The 18,256-nt window shown below is 37.7% G+C and overlaps 1 protein-coding gene across 1 annotated transcript in view; it reads right to left on the reverse strand.

Moving 5' to 3' along the window:
* Positions 1–18,256, reverse strand: part of SLC25A13 (solute carrier family 25 member 13) — a gene marked incomplete at both ends in the record, with an annotated part of 180,780 nt that overhangs the window by 84,181 nt on the left and 78,343 nt on the right. The window contains 1 exon segment of the mRNA XM_080701717.1: positions 8,525–8,664. Within this exon segment, the coding sequence (XP_080557843.1) occupies positions 8,525–8,664 (140 nt within the window).

Genomic DNA, 18,256 nt, shown 5'->3' on the forward strand with positions numbered 1-18,256 from the left:
ACTCTTCAAAATTGCTAGCTGTACAGAAATAAACATATATAGGGGTTATACTGCTTTAGGTCTAACATTCATGCTTCTAATAGTTCCAGGCCTGTCATTTCCTTAACAATCTCCAATTTTCAAGTGGGTATATTTTGAATGCAAAAAATTCTTTCCACCTCTATTCAGACATGCAAGTTTGTGCTTTAGCCTGAGAACAATTTATCAGGGGGCAAAAAAAGACCTTCAAAAACAAGCAGCAGATCCAGATGATTTATATTATAGAGCCAAGAATGTTAGGGGGAAAAAGGCTAATTAGCAGTTTTGTGTTTTGAGATTAAAAAAAATCTAAAATTTTAATAAAAGCTGGAAGTTAAGGAAATAGTTACATAATCTTTTCTGGAGGTGATAGTAAAATAATTATGGGCAAAATGCAGGTAACTGTTTATCAAAACAAAGAAAAAATGTATAAAAGATGTATAACAATATGGCATCACATTTATATTACACCAAGTGTCAGTACCTATACGCCATTTTATATTAGTCACTTTGTTTTCATGATTCCATGCTGAGAGAAAAATCTGAATTAAGATCTACATATCTTTAGCAGAACAATAATGGAACTTAACAATGAAATAGGTGGAGAGGCAAGTAGTCAATATGCTTAGCTTTTTTCTGTACCTCCCTACATTCGGCCATATAGTCAGATTTTCAGAGTTCAGGGTAAAATTTCACCTCCAATTCACTGGGTGGGGTATGTAATTTAGAGTCCTCAGAAGCAGCATCACATGTGTCTCTGCATGTAGAGAGGCACCTTGGCAGGAGCCAAGTACAGGGCTTTCCCATCTCAAGCTTGCTCTTTGATTCAACATTAAACTTCCCAATGGGTAACATGTTCTATGGAGTGCTCATTTTTAGCAAGCTGTTACTGTAAAGGACCTGCACAACAGGCTGCTCCACAAAACAACAAGATGACCAGTGCCACAGAGAAAATAGCATAATGAATCATGATTTCTTTTGCCCAGAGAGTAGAAAGTGGGAATTAAACGGATTGTACCCTGCATCTAATTGTCCAAGTGATCAGGAACACAACTCTGGTGATCCATGCCAAGCTACCAATGGCTTCCATTTGAACATAAAACAGAACCTAATCTACTGGAAGAACAGGAATAAACATTAGCCACCTTTACTCATTATTTTTTTGTAGAACACCGCGATAAATATTATAAAATAGTAATAAGCTCTGTTATATACCCTGTTTCGTCCAACTTAGAATCAACATAAAAGAAATTCACATGCTTAATATACAAATACAACAGTGGTCTCTGGCTATCAAAGGCCCAAGTTCTAGATATTTTCACTGATATAGATGGGCAAGTTGGAGGACAAAGGGGGAATACAAATGGTTTTGAGATACCAAGGACCTTGTTAATTGTCCACCAAGCTGTGTAAACAGTTGTGGCCTAAGCAAGTCCTAATGAATGATTCTTTTTGGTTAACATGTGAAATCCCTTAATAACAAAGCTTGAGAATTTGATGTTGCCATGGTTGAAGGTGTTTTTTTTTTTGTTGTTGAGTGGCGGTGGTGGTGAACAATTTCCTTTTTAACATGTATAATCTTTTGTGTTGAAATTTTTGCCTTATTTCAGGATGCCTTGGCAAATAACAGCAAACCCTAAGTAATGTCGACTATAAAACTAAGACCATTGGTGACTAGCAGCAGCCAATCTCTAGCTAGGAGAGTAATATGCGACAACCACCAGCACCTGGGAGCAGTAGAAACCCTGTGGTCTGCTTTTCAGGGCTTAGAACCTGAATAAACGAAAGATCCGTTTCACACACAAAAGACTTGTGCTGATCTGTATGCCAGGTCAAATATGGACTAACCCACATAAGTTAAAATTATGCTCAATCTGACTTAATTTAAAAAAAATTTGTTTTGTGGCATCACTGGCTTGAGTTCACTTTGGCTTCCAACAAGGTTGTGCCAGGGCTTGTTATTTTGAGAACAAGAACCATCACCAATACAAATGGCCATTCAGGAAAACCAGACACAGCTCTGAGTTCCCAATGCTGTTCTCAGATCTTTCAACTAAGATTCACTTGTTTGGGTCTCATCCTGTTCTTTTTATAACAAAACAAGAATCTTAATATAATTGCAAGGAAACATGCCTATGTAATAAGGGCCCTCTGTGGGTCAGGAAATCTCACTGTCTAGCTCTACATGATGAGCAGACAGTGCAGAGGCTTTTTAGACCCATTCCCTCTCTAGTCAACTACCCTGCCTCTTACCTAATGGAATCTCAAACTCAGAATCTGGCCTCTCAAATTTCTTCCTAGAGCATGGGGAGGAAGGCCCCAGAGTACAGTAACATTCCCTGGCTCTATGAAATGGGGAACAGAATTGCTTGAAAAAGTCCAAATCTGTGTTCCTATTGAGGGATCATCTTAATTCCCAAGAGCTAAGAGCTAAGGAAAAGAGACAGAGTCCAAATACCAACACACATGCAAACACTATTACATGCAAAGCATTACTCTGTACCCCTCTGTAAGGCCACTTTTTCCTTTGCTCCTCTTCTTAATAAAACCATCCTCCCACTTGCCCAAACCTAAAATCCTGGAGTCAGCCCTGAGTTCTACAAACCCATGACTATCCCCTTCCTATTAACTCACCAAACCTTGTCAGGACTAACCCTGTAAATTCTCTTGAATCCACTTCTGTGGCCCATCACTATTACCATCCAACCTAGGCCATACTTGTGCACTCTTGGACCAGGGAGTAACCAACTGTTCTTCCTCTCATAGGTCATGCCCTTTTCTACTCAATTACCCATACAAGACAGAGTGATCCTTCTAAAACAAAACCTCTTCAGGTTTCTCATCATCCTCAGGATGAAGACATCAGGCTAGGTTCTATGCTTTTAAATATTCAGAGTTGTGTAGTCTAAACCAATGTTTTTCAAAGTATAGTTTCCAAACCATCTCAAGCATCACAATTCAGGATATTTACTATAAAGGCAGTTCCTTATCCCTATCCAGAAATGCTGAATCAGAGTCCCCACAGAGAGGCCCAGGACTTTGTATATTTGAAATAAGCTCCTGAGATAAATTTTACAACTAAAATTTGGAAAACACTCTTGGAGATACAGCGAAATTAAGTTCACTTTCCATTCCACCTGTATGATCTTGAACATATCCAGAAAACTTCTCTAAGCTTGAGTGCTTCTCTTCCATAAGAAAACAACAGTAACTACCTTACTTAGCTGAGTAAAAGTACTTCCTAAGTTGAAAAATGCTATATAGAGAGGTAACTAATAGCAATGTTTTCCTTGTTAACAAGAATATTATTTTTGGCATCAATCCTAGACTTTTCTAACCTGAGTTGTAGCCACTGGAAACCCCCTAAATGTAGATAATTTTACATGTTTAATAATTACATATGGAATATAGACACAACTATAAAAGAGTATCAGAAAATAACTGGAAATGATAGTAACACCCCCACCCCCAAAAAAACTAAGGATCATATCTGGCAGTTAGTGAGTATAAGTCAAGAATGCTACATGTCCAGCAATGTATGACTGGGCACCCCTATTTAGAAGCAAAGTCCCTCCCAAAATGGAAGAGTGGTAACACCATCATATTTTTTAATCCCTCACATGCCTATGATTTCATGGAAGAAGCTAATCTCTAGTGCAGTTGTTTTTTACTGTTTGAAAATATTCTTTTGGGAACCTAATGAAAGCTATGGGCCATTTCCCCAGAAAAGTATCTGTAAATGCAAAATTTTACCCTTGAGTCTATTTACTCTTTTATATATACTAGAGGATAATGAAAACTAGTTCTCAAGATACTGGGGGGATGCTACTATCAGAAAAAAATTGAAAAAACTTTGTAAAGTATAATGATCATACAGATTAGTCACTATTATTACTTATTTTCAAAAATAACCTCTTAGTATTGACTCTAAAGAATAACCTGGCAGAAAAATCTAAGAGACCTCATATTCTGTGCCCCAAAGTGTCCTATCCACTCAATAAGAAAAAAATAAGCAAAGGAATAAACATTTCTCCAAAGAACATATATAAGGAACCAAACGCTCTTGAAAAAATAATGCTTAATATCATAAATTATAAGTGAAATTGAAATCAAAACCACAAATAAAATAACTCAAAGGGCCACTAACTAAGGCCTTCTCATCTATAAAATGGACAGATAACTACATGACCTATGCTAGTGTAATACCTGGCTCTCTTAAGTTTGTACTTCAGATGGCTGCTGTACCTACATGTAAAATGTTTGTAGGTGTATACCCCCATTACTGTTTATGCTACAAACTCTTAGGGACTTTTGTTAGAAAAGAGCCAACTCATATTCTACAATTTTATACCTGTTTGCATTTTTTCCTTTTGAACTATTAAATGGAATAAACCAGAACATTTCCCAGAATGTACATCATTAGTCTCAAGCACTGTTTGTTAGTCTCTGTACCTCTCAGCCCTTTGCAGAAGGCCTTTGCACCTCTGCATGCTCAACAAATATTTGCTGAATTGAATGGTTTGCCTCATAGGGGTAACTATTACAGTGCAAAATTGACTTCCAAACAGGGGAGAGAGTTTTAGGTTCATATCATTTATGAACTGGAGTTACACAGATATAGAAGAGAAACATTTCTCCAAACTGTTTTCTAAAAATCTTGGTATACTAGAATGTCAAAAGTAGTAACTATAAAATTAGAACTTTGTGAACTGAGTGTGGTGGTGCATGCTTGTAATCCCAGTGCTTGGGAGGCTGAGACAGGAGGATCGCACAGGTTCGAAGCCAGCCTCGGCTACTTAGTAAGGCTCTCAGCAACTTAGTGAGACCCTGTTTCCAAATAAAGTATAAAATAGGTCTGGGAGTAAAGCCTTGAGCTAGAAAAGGCCCTGGGTTCCACCCCCAGTACCACACACACACACACACACCCAAAAAAAAAAAAAAAAATTAGAACTTTGTTCTAGGAGATGAGAGTAGGGGTATATGGAGAAGTTATAGAATATTTAAATATACACATACATAAGGCTATGATATAGTTCAGTAGTAGCTTGCCTAGTATATGCAAGACTCTAGATTTAATCCCTAGTATTATTAAAAAAATATCTATCTCTTTCTCTACACACACACACACACACACACACACACACACACACACACCATTTTAGCCAGCTTTTCTGTTGTTGTAACTAAAATACCTAACAAGAACAACTTGGAGAAGGAAAGGTTCATTTAGGCTCACAGTTTCGAAAGGGTCATTCAATAGTTGGCCAACTCCAAGGAAGAAAGCATGATGGCAAGGGATGGCAATACCACTTTCACATTATGGTAGCCAGAAGCAGAGACAGGGAGAAACCAGGCACATATACAGTCTCCAGGCCCAGTGACCCAATCCCATCAGCCATGCCCCACCTCTGAACCTTGCTACACTGGGGACATGCTTTAAACATGTGAGCCTTTTGGGAGACATTTAGCACACATGAGGCATAGCACACATAAGGCAAATTTAGCTCAAAGAATATTAAATTGATTCACCACTTAATGAATTTTACAAATAAGTAGAGAAAAAGAAATACCAGCTCATCATTTAAACAACGCCCATAACTGCTACCACCTTAGTGGATGAGACCTAATCTAGACCCCACAAAGATGAACATGTGAACCAAGGAAGACCCTCAGAGCCACATAGTGGTTTTAACACACTCATATTTACTTATACTAACATATCTAATGAAGAAAAAACTTGAACTTTCAGAGAAAGGCACTGTCCCCAAATTACACACATGTGTATATACATAACAAGCATGAGTAACACACTGCCTGGAACCAGCCTGAGTACTTTCTAAGGACCTCAATCGAAGGGATTAGTGTCATCTCTATGTGGCACTCAAGCTCCCAGAAACCATGAGCTCTTCTCAGCTGTCCCTTCAGCAAATCGTCCTCATCAGTGACAGGTAGCGGCATGCAGACGGTAGCTCTTTCACATTGTCAACAGCCAAGTATCTGCTTTTATAACCTTGGCGCCAACCAGGGAGCGGGTGCCTGTTCCCTGAGCCCTGCCCTCGAGCACAAGGGTGGTGCAAGCCTGACAAAGCATGAGCCTAAGACACAGGGGATTAAATCCACTTCTATCTTTCAGAAGCTTTCTGTCTCCACAAAAGGGCCCCAAGGAAGCAAACACGGCACTTGAAGTTGAGGTCTGAAGCTCTCCCTGCATTCAGAAAAGAGCTCACTGGAGGTAAACACGGCGTTTGAAATGGAGGGAAGTGGCACATGGAAGGCATCAGAACTGGCATCCACAGACCTCCACGTAGAGCCTGTCATAATACATTTACTAATTCCCTTAAACCCTTCAAGGGTCTGCAGTCAGACACAAAAAAACAAGGCCATTTTAATCTAGTTAAAGTTTAACGCTTCCATTCTGGCTCCAAAGTCACAATCACTCTATGCAGGACACTGGGGGATGATTCTATTTACCATCACAGAGTGGAGTCTAATTTTTAAGTGAATGCTCAAAAAGCTGCAGCTAGAAACATAACCAGTAGTCCCTGAGCCATCTAATTCTCTACCCTGGTTCCCCCATATCTTCAGGAAGGCTGAGAAGCTGCTGTAAGTGGTTTACAATCGACTCAATTCAGCATAATTGATACTTGCTTAAAGGGGGAAATGCGATCATCCTTACTATTACCAACATCCCATTAGGACGAAAAGTTAATTAGGCTGTGTTCCATAAAGTCAATTTGAGGCATTTGTCTCAATAGCATTATTATAATTATTCCTCATCAGAATGAATACTGCCTCCTACGGTGTGCCAGTGTCCTGTATAAACAACAGCAAAAATCCAACTCACATTCCATTCTCCACCTGAATTATTTAAGTAAGTTTATGTTTATATAGAACTGAAAAAATGAGGTCCTTAGACGTTAACATGCTTTATAAAGAAAATACAATGATAGGCTTACAGCATCTTGTTTAATGTTTCCAAAGGCCAGGAAAATAAAAGGCTACTAAAAAGCATGATGAATTTTACGTATCAAAATGATACTATTAAAAGTCAAAGAGAGAGCCAGGCGTGGTGGCGCACGCTTGTAATCCCCTGCGCTTGGGAGGCGGAGACAGGAGGATCGCGCCGGTTCGAAGCCAGCCGCGCTGGCTTATGAGACCATTTCAAAATATAAAAAAATAGGTCTGGGAGTGTAGCCCGGAGGTAGAAGGGCTTCCAGGAACCCCAGTACCACACACACACAAAAAAAGTCAAAGAGAGAAACACCCTTTGAAGTCAGCCAATTATATATGTTAGCACCCAAGAATGAATGCCACAGAATGCTTATGAGTGAGCACCACGGCCTGGTGCAGGTGTGTATCTGTGTACCCTCCAACTCCATACCAGCTGTGCTTCTAACTTCCACTCAGAAAGTCTGTCAAGGTCCAAAACACAAAAGAGCCCAAAGCACCAGGATGCCTACCAATAAGAACCAAAGGTGACTTCTCTGGCAAATTCTCCTCATCCTCATGGTTCAGAATTTAAACATACCCAAAAATATCCTTAAATGAATATTTTTAAGTGTTAGATTTAACAAAAATATAAATAAAATTTATTAGAGAAACAAAACAAATGCATACAAATCTAAAGGAGTAATTTTTCAGCGACTTACAGATATTGACCTCCAAAAAAATGTTAACACGGGAACGAAAACATTTTTTAAATGATGTTTCTGGAGGAACACTAAACTGTGATCATATATATTTCCTAATACTCTTCAGGTGGCAACATCAATGGCCCAGTGATATAATCATAATGAAAGGAGGGGAAGAGAGAAAGGCTGGAGGGACTGGGCTAGGGTACCCCAGAAATGCAAACTCCTTCAGAGTTATGCGTGGGAGGCAAATACCCCTAGAACAGTGGCTCTCAAACCCGGATGCAAGTTAGAGTCAACAGAGAAGCTTCAAATAACCAAACGCCCCCAATCCTATCAATCCGAGGGATGAGGCCCAGACAATAATAGCTTTCAAAGCCATCCACACGAGTCCAAGTTTGAGACCAGTGGCTGAATCCGTAAAAGGGCTCAGATGAAATGATACACTGAGATGCAGATGATGAATACTCATTTCCTGAGGAATGAATACACACACACACACACACACACACACACACACACACACACACACACACAGAGGTACATAATATAATGATAGAGCCAGTCACAAGTTCCAATTTTGCCCCTCCTGACTTGAATCACCTTGAGGAAATCATCTAATTTTGTGGAAACTCAAGGTATATTCCTTTTTAAAAAGGAAGGGATTCTACACAATCTTTTAAGATCCTATTTAATTCTATGATTTTAACATGTTAATAAAGAAATACTTCTAAATTGAGTAGTCTTACCAGTGATAGAAAGTTTGTGGTAAATCAAAGTTCAGGGCTCAAGTCAAAGCAAGTCTGTTTTTACACACAATTTGATCCCAGGTTTTACTTAATTACTCTTTTTAGCTTTTTAAGAACTAGACTCACCAGCAAAAACTGGGTGAACTCTGCATATGTCAGGTGTCTTTTCCTTTCTTTTCCAAAATGTAGCTGTACAAATTCTGAATCCCAGTTAAACGGAATATGTTGATGAATTGTTGTCTGCCCAAAAACTTGTTTCACATCCTCTGAAAAGAGAAAAGAAAGCTCGATTAAAGCAAAGCAAGTCAGGTTCCTTTGTGTAACAACTGTTAAAAGTAGGTACTGCTTGTGGTGGTGCGCACTTGTAATACCAGCATTTGGGAGGCTGAGACAGGAGGATTGCGGTTTTTGGACAACCTCAGCTACTTAGTGAGGCCCTTTGCAACTCAGTGAGATCTTGTTTCAAAATAAAGAATAAAATATAGGACTGGGGGTGTAGCTCAGGGGTAGAATGCCCCTGGGTTCCATCCCCAGTACGGCAAAAAAAAAAAAAAAAAAAAAAAAAAAAAAAAAAAAAAGATATTGCTACTTCTTCTTATAAAAAAAAGTAACTTAATTTTAAGTACACAGATTATAAAACCATGGCAGAAATATAAGTCAGAATCCTCTTGGAACCAGTCCAGAAATAAAAGTTAACAATCCCACCAAATAAGAGGTGGGAGGGGGAATGAAGAAGCCACCCCCCCCCACACACACACACACAGCAAAAGAAAAATAAAAAGCTAAAACTATTATCATCTCATTTGTTCTGTTGCAGCATATATTGGTTGTTTTCTAGGTACAGTTGATGGAAATCAAGCTTTAGTGGCAGGAAACACATAACAGAAAAGCATGTAATATACACAAGTCTTGAATATAATTTTTACATAGCTATTAGGAAGTTTTAGGAAGATTTAAAATAAGCAAAGGCTCAGCATGCATTCAACACCCTTTAGACTATCTGAGCTTCAATTGATAAGACAAAGAAGATGGGGAGAAAAGCCAGCAGCCCAATTTCTTAACTTTAGACTCTATTTACTTATTCACTGATAGAAGTTCTCGAGTGGCCCAAGTGATCCCACTGAAAGCTGGGTGACTGAATGGACAAGAACTGTCTTATCACCTCTGTTCAGCCTCTCCTAGAGAACTCTTAAGTTGACGCACTGAAAAGAATCTGTCCCGGAAGCCTCAATTTTCTGATGTTTCATGATTTGTCATGATGTCTCATGATCTGTTCATTCAATTCATTCATTCATTCATTCATTCATTCATTCATTCATCCCCCCCAAAAAAATATATTTGTATAAAGGCTGGAGAGAACATAAATTATTTTACTGATGAATTTGTACTGGTTTTCACATTTTAAAAAATCCACTAAACCTACTCATTTTTATAAGCAAATTGTTCCTAATATCTTTTTTACCTTCAAGAAGAAAGAAGGGGAAAGGAGGAGGAAGAAGGAAAGGAGAAGGAGGAAGAGGAGGAGAACAAGGGTGATGACTACAATGTTCTTCAGTCTTCTAAAGGGTGCCAAAATCTTTGGCATGTGTTTCTGCTATTTCCCTCAAATTTCCTACTTCTACCCCCATTATACCCACAAAGATTTTATTCCATGCTTTTAAAGTTTCCAGAAAATTTTCAAGTCTTGCCATAAAAATTCAGTAGGTCTACCACTGGTTTAACTTTAGGTGTGTATTTGCACAGAGAAGGCAATAAAAATCAGCATTATGCTGAACATAAATCTTAAAAAGGTGGCAGAAAACCTCGTTAGCTCTGATGAAAACAATAAAAGTTTTATTTAAAGTACAATTCGAATTTCTCTGAATTTAGTCTGTCATCTCTACTTTTAAGTAAAAAGGAAACTGAATATAAGACAAATTAAATGAATCAAAATTTGGAATTTAGCCAGGCATAGTAGTACATGCTTGTAATCCCAGTATTTGAGAGGCAGAGACAGGAGGATAATAGGCTTGCAGCCAGCCTCAGCAACTTACAAGGCCCTTGGCAACTTAGTGAGATTCTGTTTCAAAATAAAGAATAAAATAGGACTGGGGTATAGCTTGGAGGTAAAATGCTCCTGGGTTCAATTCCCAGTATCACAAAAAAAATTAATAATTGGGATATAAACTGGGCATGGTGGCATAGACTTGCAATCCTAGTACTTAGGAAGCTGAGACAGGAGGATCCCAAGTTGAAAGCCAATCTTAGTTACTTAGTGAGGCACTCTGCAACTTAGTGAGAATGTTAAGATTTAATGGGCATAAATCTTATAAAAGGTGGCAGAAAACCTCAAGTTGGCCCTGATAAAGACAATAAGTTTTATTTAAAGTACAATTCTAATTTCTCTGAATTTATTGTCATCTCTACTTTTAAATAAAAAGGAAACAGAATATAACACAAATTAAATGAATAAAAAATTGAGATTTTTGGTTACTGGGTTCAATCTTCAGTATAAATAAATAAATAAATGGATTTAGAAGAAAAAAATGGAGATGGAGATATTCTTACGATCTGACCAGAGGCCAATAAAAGAAATCATAGCTGGGCCCAGTGGCACACACGTATAATCCAAGTACTTTAGAGGCTGAAACAGGTAAGCAAAGAGGGTTGCAGGTTCAAGGCCAGTCTGAGCATCTAGGAAAACCCTCACCAACTTAGTGAGACCCTGTTTCAAAGTAAAAAAATAAAAAGGGATAGGGGTAAAAAAGATAAAATGTCTCTTAGTTCAGTCCCCAGTACATTAAAAATACAAAGAATTATATGGTTAATCTTTGTGACTCCTTTCCAGTTCTCAATGTTTAAACCTCTTATGGAGCCGGCTCAAAAGAGATTGAACAAAGGTTCTCATTTCTTCTTCTTCTTTTAAATAGTACTGTGGATTGAGCCTAAGGATAGTCTACCTCCAAGCTACACTCCTAGCTCCTTATTTATTTATTTATTTATTTATTTATTTATTTATTTATTTATTTTTGTTTCGAAACAGGATCTCACTAGGTTTATGAGAGTTTCACTATGTTGCTGAGGCTGTCCTCAAACTTGCAATTCTCCTGTTTCAGCCTTCCAAGTACTGGGATTATAGTTGTGCACCACCACGCCTGGCTGCTCCTACTCTTCTAATAGAGACTAATAACTAATCAAATGAAGAATGATGTCCAAAGAAGAAGTGGCCCAAAATATGTTTTTACACTTTAAACAAAATTTTACACCACTATCAAATCTAGAAAATTAGTAAGAATACAAAAATACCTTTCTTGTTCTCATCTCCAGTTAACTGAAAATTCCTTTCTACCAAGCATTTATATGATAAATGTTTTAATGTAATAATCATGTTAGCTATAAAAAATAAGGTCCTATCTCTTGTTTACTTTTCCTTCATATGCCATAGAAATAAACAGAAGGTATTAACCATAGCATATAAAACCATGACATTCATTATACATTTTAGTATTTATATGGCTTCAAATGACAAATATATAAAAATGAGTTAGCTATTAAAAATTCATGAATAAATTTATAACAGGTTTCATTTTAACAAATGATCTTGTTCTTCTATAATTGAGGTAACTACCATCAACTGTTCATTTGAGCACACTTGAATCCAAAACTCTGAGCCTTTAAACTGTCAAGAGCTTCTACCACTCTTACGTGAAGTTTGTTTCTTTTATACAAATGCCTGCCTGAAGTACTAATACCATGACATTCTGCAGGATGATAGCTATGTTATTGCCAAGATATTTCTCAGCTCTAAAATCTGACAATCTTTGCCTTAAAAAAGATGCCTTTACATGGTATGTATATGTATGCATACATAAATGTGTTTGTACGTACTTATTGTATATGTTTTATTTCTAAAAAAGGTTATTAAATCAGTTGGCAGCAAAGTTCCTATCTTTCACATTTGATCTCCCATGTGTCTAACACAGCGGTAGGCATTGGAGCAACCTCACCCTAAGTGGTTTCTGAATTTAAATGAATTAGAAAAGCTTTACAATGGATAAGTTAAGACAGTGGGATTAAATTAACCTTTTGGGTACTATGCTTTTTCTTACTGAAAAGTTATTTCAACAATCATTTCCTAATACTTCAGTAATAGTTTTGGTTATTAAAACTACCAGCTCCTCTCTTTGGCTGATTTTAAATCTACTGAAGAAATACTCTGCATTTTGCCAGTACCCCAGGTTTTTGTGATGTGAGTGTTCATGACCTTGTCTTGCAAAAATTATCTTAAATGAGCCAGGTGTAGTGGCGCACACTTGTTATCCCAGTACTTTGGAGGCTGAGAAAGGAGGATCGAGGTTCGAAGACAGACTTAGCTACTTAGTGAGGCCCTCCACAACTCAGTGAGACACAGTTTCAAAATAAAAAATAAAAAATAGGGCTGGGGATGTAGCTTGGAGGTAGAATGCCCCTAGGTTCAATCCCCAATACCACAAACACACAAAAATAATTGAGTTATGGAAGGATTAGATACATACCTCACTAATTTTTAACTTCTCACTGAAACAGACAAAAATATGAAGAGGAAGAGGTAGGGCAGTCTCTAGACAAGCCAGCCTAACATAATAATAATAATAATAATAATAATAATAATAATAATGTGTAAACACTGGCCATGTGTAGACCCTGGAAGATATTCAGGGATACCATGTTGCATTTCAATAGATGGCACTCATTTCATGGTCTGTGTAACTGGTACCCTCTGGAGTTGGGCAGTGTACAAAATATGTGACCCTCAGAAGATGGCCCAATTACCAGTTTCTTGCTCTTCTGACACAACAGCTATGGTAGAAATGAACATCAGTCCTTCCCTAGCTGGCTATCATTTCATACTATAGTTTATGAGCAATGGACTAAGTCCTGCGGGAAGAGAAAGGGCAGTAGAAAATATGGGGCTGCATCCAGATTGGAACCACAAGAAATAATCCAACAACAAATCCAAACGCTATACAGTATAACCACCGATCTGCAAGAGGTTTCCGCAGCAAGGAAATAAAGACTTACAAAGGAGGGCACAGATGCAAGAGAGAAAGGCATCTTATAAAGAGAAAGCCTGATCTGGACCCTGAGGGCTGTCAAAGATTTACTCAGATAGACCTTCAAGGGAGTTTTTCAATAGAGTTCAATAGCATGAAGAAAGGCTTGCTTGAAGCAAATTAAGGGTTCAGTCACAATGCTTTGTCCTGAAGCCACCTGGGTCCCTGAGACATGACAGATCCTGTTCCAAGTAGCCAAAGACACTGCCATCACCTGCCAGCAGCAAACATCATTATTTTTAAAACCCTAGGAATTGATGCTACATTTATGGTGAAGAAAAGTTTCCAACGGAAAGAATAGTTGGCCATGGGATTCTGCAGGGGGGGGGGGGCTAAAGTTGCTATTTACCACATGGTACAGTTCTGCACATATTTTTCACTCTCCTGAACTAACAGAATCATTACCCAATATCATTGCATTACCAAGACTTTCTAATTGGGCAACCAAATGATATGCAAAATATGGAAGGAGGGTTATTGGTAGAGAAAACCTAACAATATTTTTATTCATTTTCATAGATAATAAACTCTCCTAAAAAGTCAATCTTGCCTCTCTGGAAAACTCACATGTTTTTTTCCAAAAATATTTTATCTATTCACAAGTCCCTGGATATCATTTTCTTCTGCCCTTTAAATCAATATGGAACATTCATTTTCTAAAAGATTTGCTTGTTGCTTCATCAACAGAAGTACTATCTGTAAACCAAATAATCACAATGGGTTCCTGGTATTTCCTCCTTCCTTTGGAAGATGTTAAAATACCACCTCAGGTTAATACTCCCTTCTCCCTTGAGGAGGGACAAATAGCTTCCTCACTTAACATTTCATTGTTTAAGATTTATCCATGTCTTGTGAGACAATAAGAGATAAGAGCATATTTTTCATCTTAGAGCTAGAAAAATCAGAAACTAAAGAAAAAACAATTTTAAAGTCTAATTTTATTCCATACTTGGGCTACCATGGGCAATTACCATTAAAGACTCCAGGAATCAAACTTAGGACTGCCCTTTCACTAAGCCCTCACCATGTCTAGACCATTCCAGACCTAATCTACAGTTCTGCAGAGAAAAAGAAAAACCAAAATATTTTAGCATTTTTGGTTGCAGAATAACTCATAACTCATTGGCTGGGTTAAACAGCTTTGACAGACCTATCACTGTCTACAAAAGAATTAGAAGCAGGCTTCTTCTGTCTAAAATATAGGCCTTAAAAATCTTACCCATGGATTGAGGCCATACTGGTTAAGAAGCAAAGTGACTTAACACTGAAATGTGAACATAGCATTTGGTGTTTATTATAAATATATAAAATCTCGTTTTACTTAGCTCAGCTACTCATCCCCTAAAACAAATTAGAATATTTATCTCTTAAAGTATAGTCATTGTTATTTTAATCTGTGCCAAATTGTTTGAAAGGCCTACTGCTTCTATAAGATAACCAAATAATGGCAGTATTATTTAAGGCAAGATTTCACCAATAAGCTCAAGGATCTTTCTGAGTTTATTTATGGGACTCTGCTTACTCCATAAATATTTCAGCTTAAAATCTGGTTTTTTTTTTTTGTTTTTTTTTTTTGTGGTACTATTTTTACATTTTTATTTGGAAACAGGGTCTCCTAAGCCAGCACGCGCGGCTGGCTTCGAACCTGTGCGATCCTCCTGTCTCTGCCTCCCAAGCACGGGGATTACAAGCGTGCGCCACCACGCCCGGCAAAAAATTTGTTTTTTTTTTTAATACTGGGGATTGAACCCAGGGCCTTACATGTGCTAGGCAAGTGCTCTACCACTACGCTAACATTCCCAGTTTCTTTATGTTCTACTTTGAGATAGGATCTCAAAGTATATTGCCGAGGCTGGCCTCAAACTTGCGATCCTACTGCCTTAGCCTAATAAGTAGCTGGGACTACAGGTGTGCACCAGCATACCTGGGTGTTGCATTTTTTATATCACAAAAAGACAATAAAATAGAGGCTGTTTTTCTCCTAAAGATAATTTCAAACAGCTAAATAATTCTCACAGGCTAGTATATCTCCCTGACTACAGAGTATGGTTATAGTGGAAAGAGTAGGGACTTTTAAAAGCTGGGCCACAGGTGGAATGTACCACAAAATTATTAGAACTAATAAATGAGTCCAGCAAGGTTAGAAGAAGAAAAGATCAGGACACAAATACCAACTGTATTTCATACATTAGAAATAAGGAACATAAAAATGAAATTGAAACAATTCCATTTACAACAGCCTCAAAAACTAAATTGCTGCCGGGCATGCTGGTGCGCACACTTGTAATCCCAGCATTTGGGAATTTCATACTCTGTTTCAAAATAAAACATAATAAAAAATAGGTGTAGCTTGGAGATAGAATGCCCCTGGGTTCCATCACCAGTACTGACCAAAAAAAAAAAAAAAAAAAAAAAGAAAGAAAGAAAGAAAGAAAGAAAGAAAGAAAAAATTAAAATGCTTTGGAATAAATTTAGCAAAATGCATGTAAAACCTACTCTCTAAAAACTAAAAACTACAAGACTACAAGATACTATTGATTAGAAGACTTAATATAGTTAAGATAGCAATACTTCTGAATACTTCTGCAAAGTTAATGTTAAAATGGTAATGCCTCCCAAAGTAATCTACAGATCATTGCAATTCCTGTCAAAATCTCAGCTAGCTTCTTTTCAAAAATTGACAAACTGATTCCAAAATTCATATAAAAATCCAAGGAATCCAGAACAAAAATTCTCTCAAAAAATATGAATAAAGTTATATTTCAAAGTCACTACAAAGCCATAAATCAAGCTATAAGACTGTATGGCATAAAATAGATTTGCAAAGAACAACAATAAAATTAGAACAAATTAAAATTAGCAAACAAATGAAAGTAGGGACATAAATCCTTATATTCATAGTCAACTGCTCTTCCACAAAGGTAACAAGTCATTTTATTTAATTAATTAATTAATTTATTTATTTATTTATTTATTTATTTATTTATTGTGGGTCTGGGGATGGAACCCAGGGGCATCAGTACTTTTTGTTGAAAAGACTAGACTTTTCCTTTTACAATGACTTGTTACCAGCCAGGCATAGTGGTGCATGCTCGTAACCCCAGCATTTGACAGGCTGATAGGAGGATTGGGGTTCAAAGACAGCCTCAGCTACTACTTAGTGAGGCCCTTTGCAATTCAATGATACCCTGCGGGACATGATCCACGAAGTGTGTGGCTTCGCGCCATGCCATGGTGCTGCTCAAGGTGTCCGAGGACAAGCGGGCCCTCAAGTTCACCAAGAAGAGGGTGGACACGCACATCCGCGCCAAGAAGGACTAAGCCCCCCACCCACCCACCCAATAAATGTCTTCCCAGCAAATAAATAAATAAATAAATAAATAAATAAATAAATAAAAGATAGGGCTAGGAGTGTAGCTCGGAGGTAGAATGCTCCTGGGTACCATCCCCAGTACCCCACACACACACACACACACACACACACACACACACACACACACACACACAGAAAAAAATAACAGATTTCTATAATTATATTTAAGCAAAATGCTGAAAATAAATCCATATAGACAGAAGATAGATTAGTGGTTGCCTACACCAGAAGGCCTACAGACAATGGAGAATAGGATATCACAAAGTAGTATGATTGTGAAAGTTTGAAACCCTTGTCAGAGTAATAAAAATATTCTGTCAGGTATGGTGCCTCACACTTGTAATGCTAGCACTTGGGAGGCTGAGACAGGAGGATTGCAGGTTCACAGGTAGTCTAGGTTACTTAGTGAGGCTGTCTACAACTTAGTGAAACTCTGTTTCAAAAATAGAAAAAAAAAAAGCCTGGGGGTGTGGCACAGAGGTAGAATGCTTTTGGGTTCAATCCCCAGTACAGCAAGAAAAAAATGAAAGTTCTAAAGTTGAAAGTAGTGATGGTTTCACATCTGAGAATATATTAGAAAACTACTGAATTATATAGCTTAGGGAGTAAAGGGGGAAATTATATCTCAATAAAGCTGCTTAAAACAATAACAAAAAACTAGGACTGCCAGGGATCCACCGCTTACTAATCAATAATGGTAGGCAAATTACCAATTCAATTCTCTCAATCTTTAAAATGGCAATAAAGCCGGGTGTGGTGGCTCAATCTTGTAATCCCCACGCTTGGGAGGCTGAGACAGGAGGATCACATGGGTTCGAAGCCAGGCTCAGCTACTTAGTGAGGCTTTCAACAACTTAGTGAGACCCTGTTTCCAAATAAAATATAAAAAAGGTCTGGGAGTATAGCCCGGACGTAGAAAGCCTCTGGGTTCCACCCCCAGTACCACCAAAAAATAAATAAATAAATAAATACTAAATAAAATGGCAATAAAATATCTATTATAGGGCTAAGTATGCTGGGTGTGGTGGTGCACGCTTGTAACCCCAGCATTCGGGAGGCTGAGACCGGAGGATGGCAGTTCGCGGAAAGCCTCAGCTACTTTTTTGAGGCCCTCTGCAACTCAGTGAGACCTGGTTTCAAAATAAAAAAATAAAAAAAAATAGGGCAGGGGGTGTACCTCGGAGGTCAAATGCCCGTGGGTTCCATCCCCAAACCCTCCAAAAAAAAAAAAAAAGAGCTAAGTACACCTAGTACAGTGTTCTATACACAGGTGTTGAACATTAAGATGGTAGAACTCTAAAATCTAAAGTCTTAATTGTACTGAAAATTATTATTTAGGTACCAAATATTTACAAGTGATAAAATAAATCAAGCACAGTATGATTTGGAAATATCATAGTTTATACATCTCTC

This window comes from Muscardinus avellanarius (assembly GCF_963383645.1).
Source record: "Muscardinus avellanarius genome assembly, chromosome: 9".
Classification (NCBI taxonomy): domain Eukaryota; kingdom Metazoa; phylum Chordata; class Mammalia; order Rodentia; family Gliridae; genus Muscardinus; species Muscardinus avellanarius.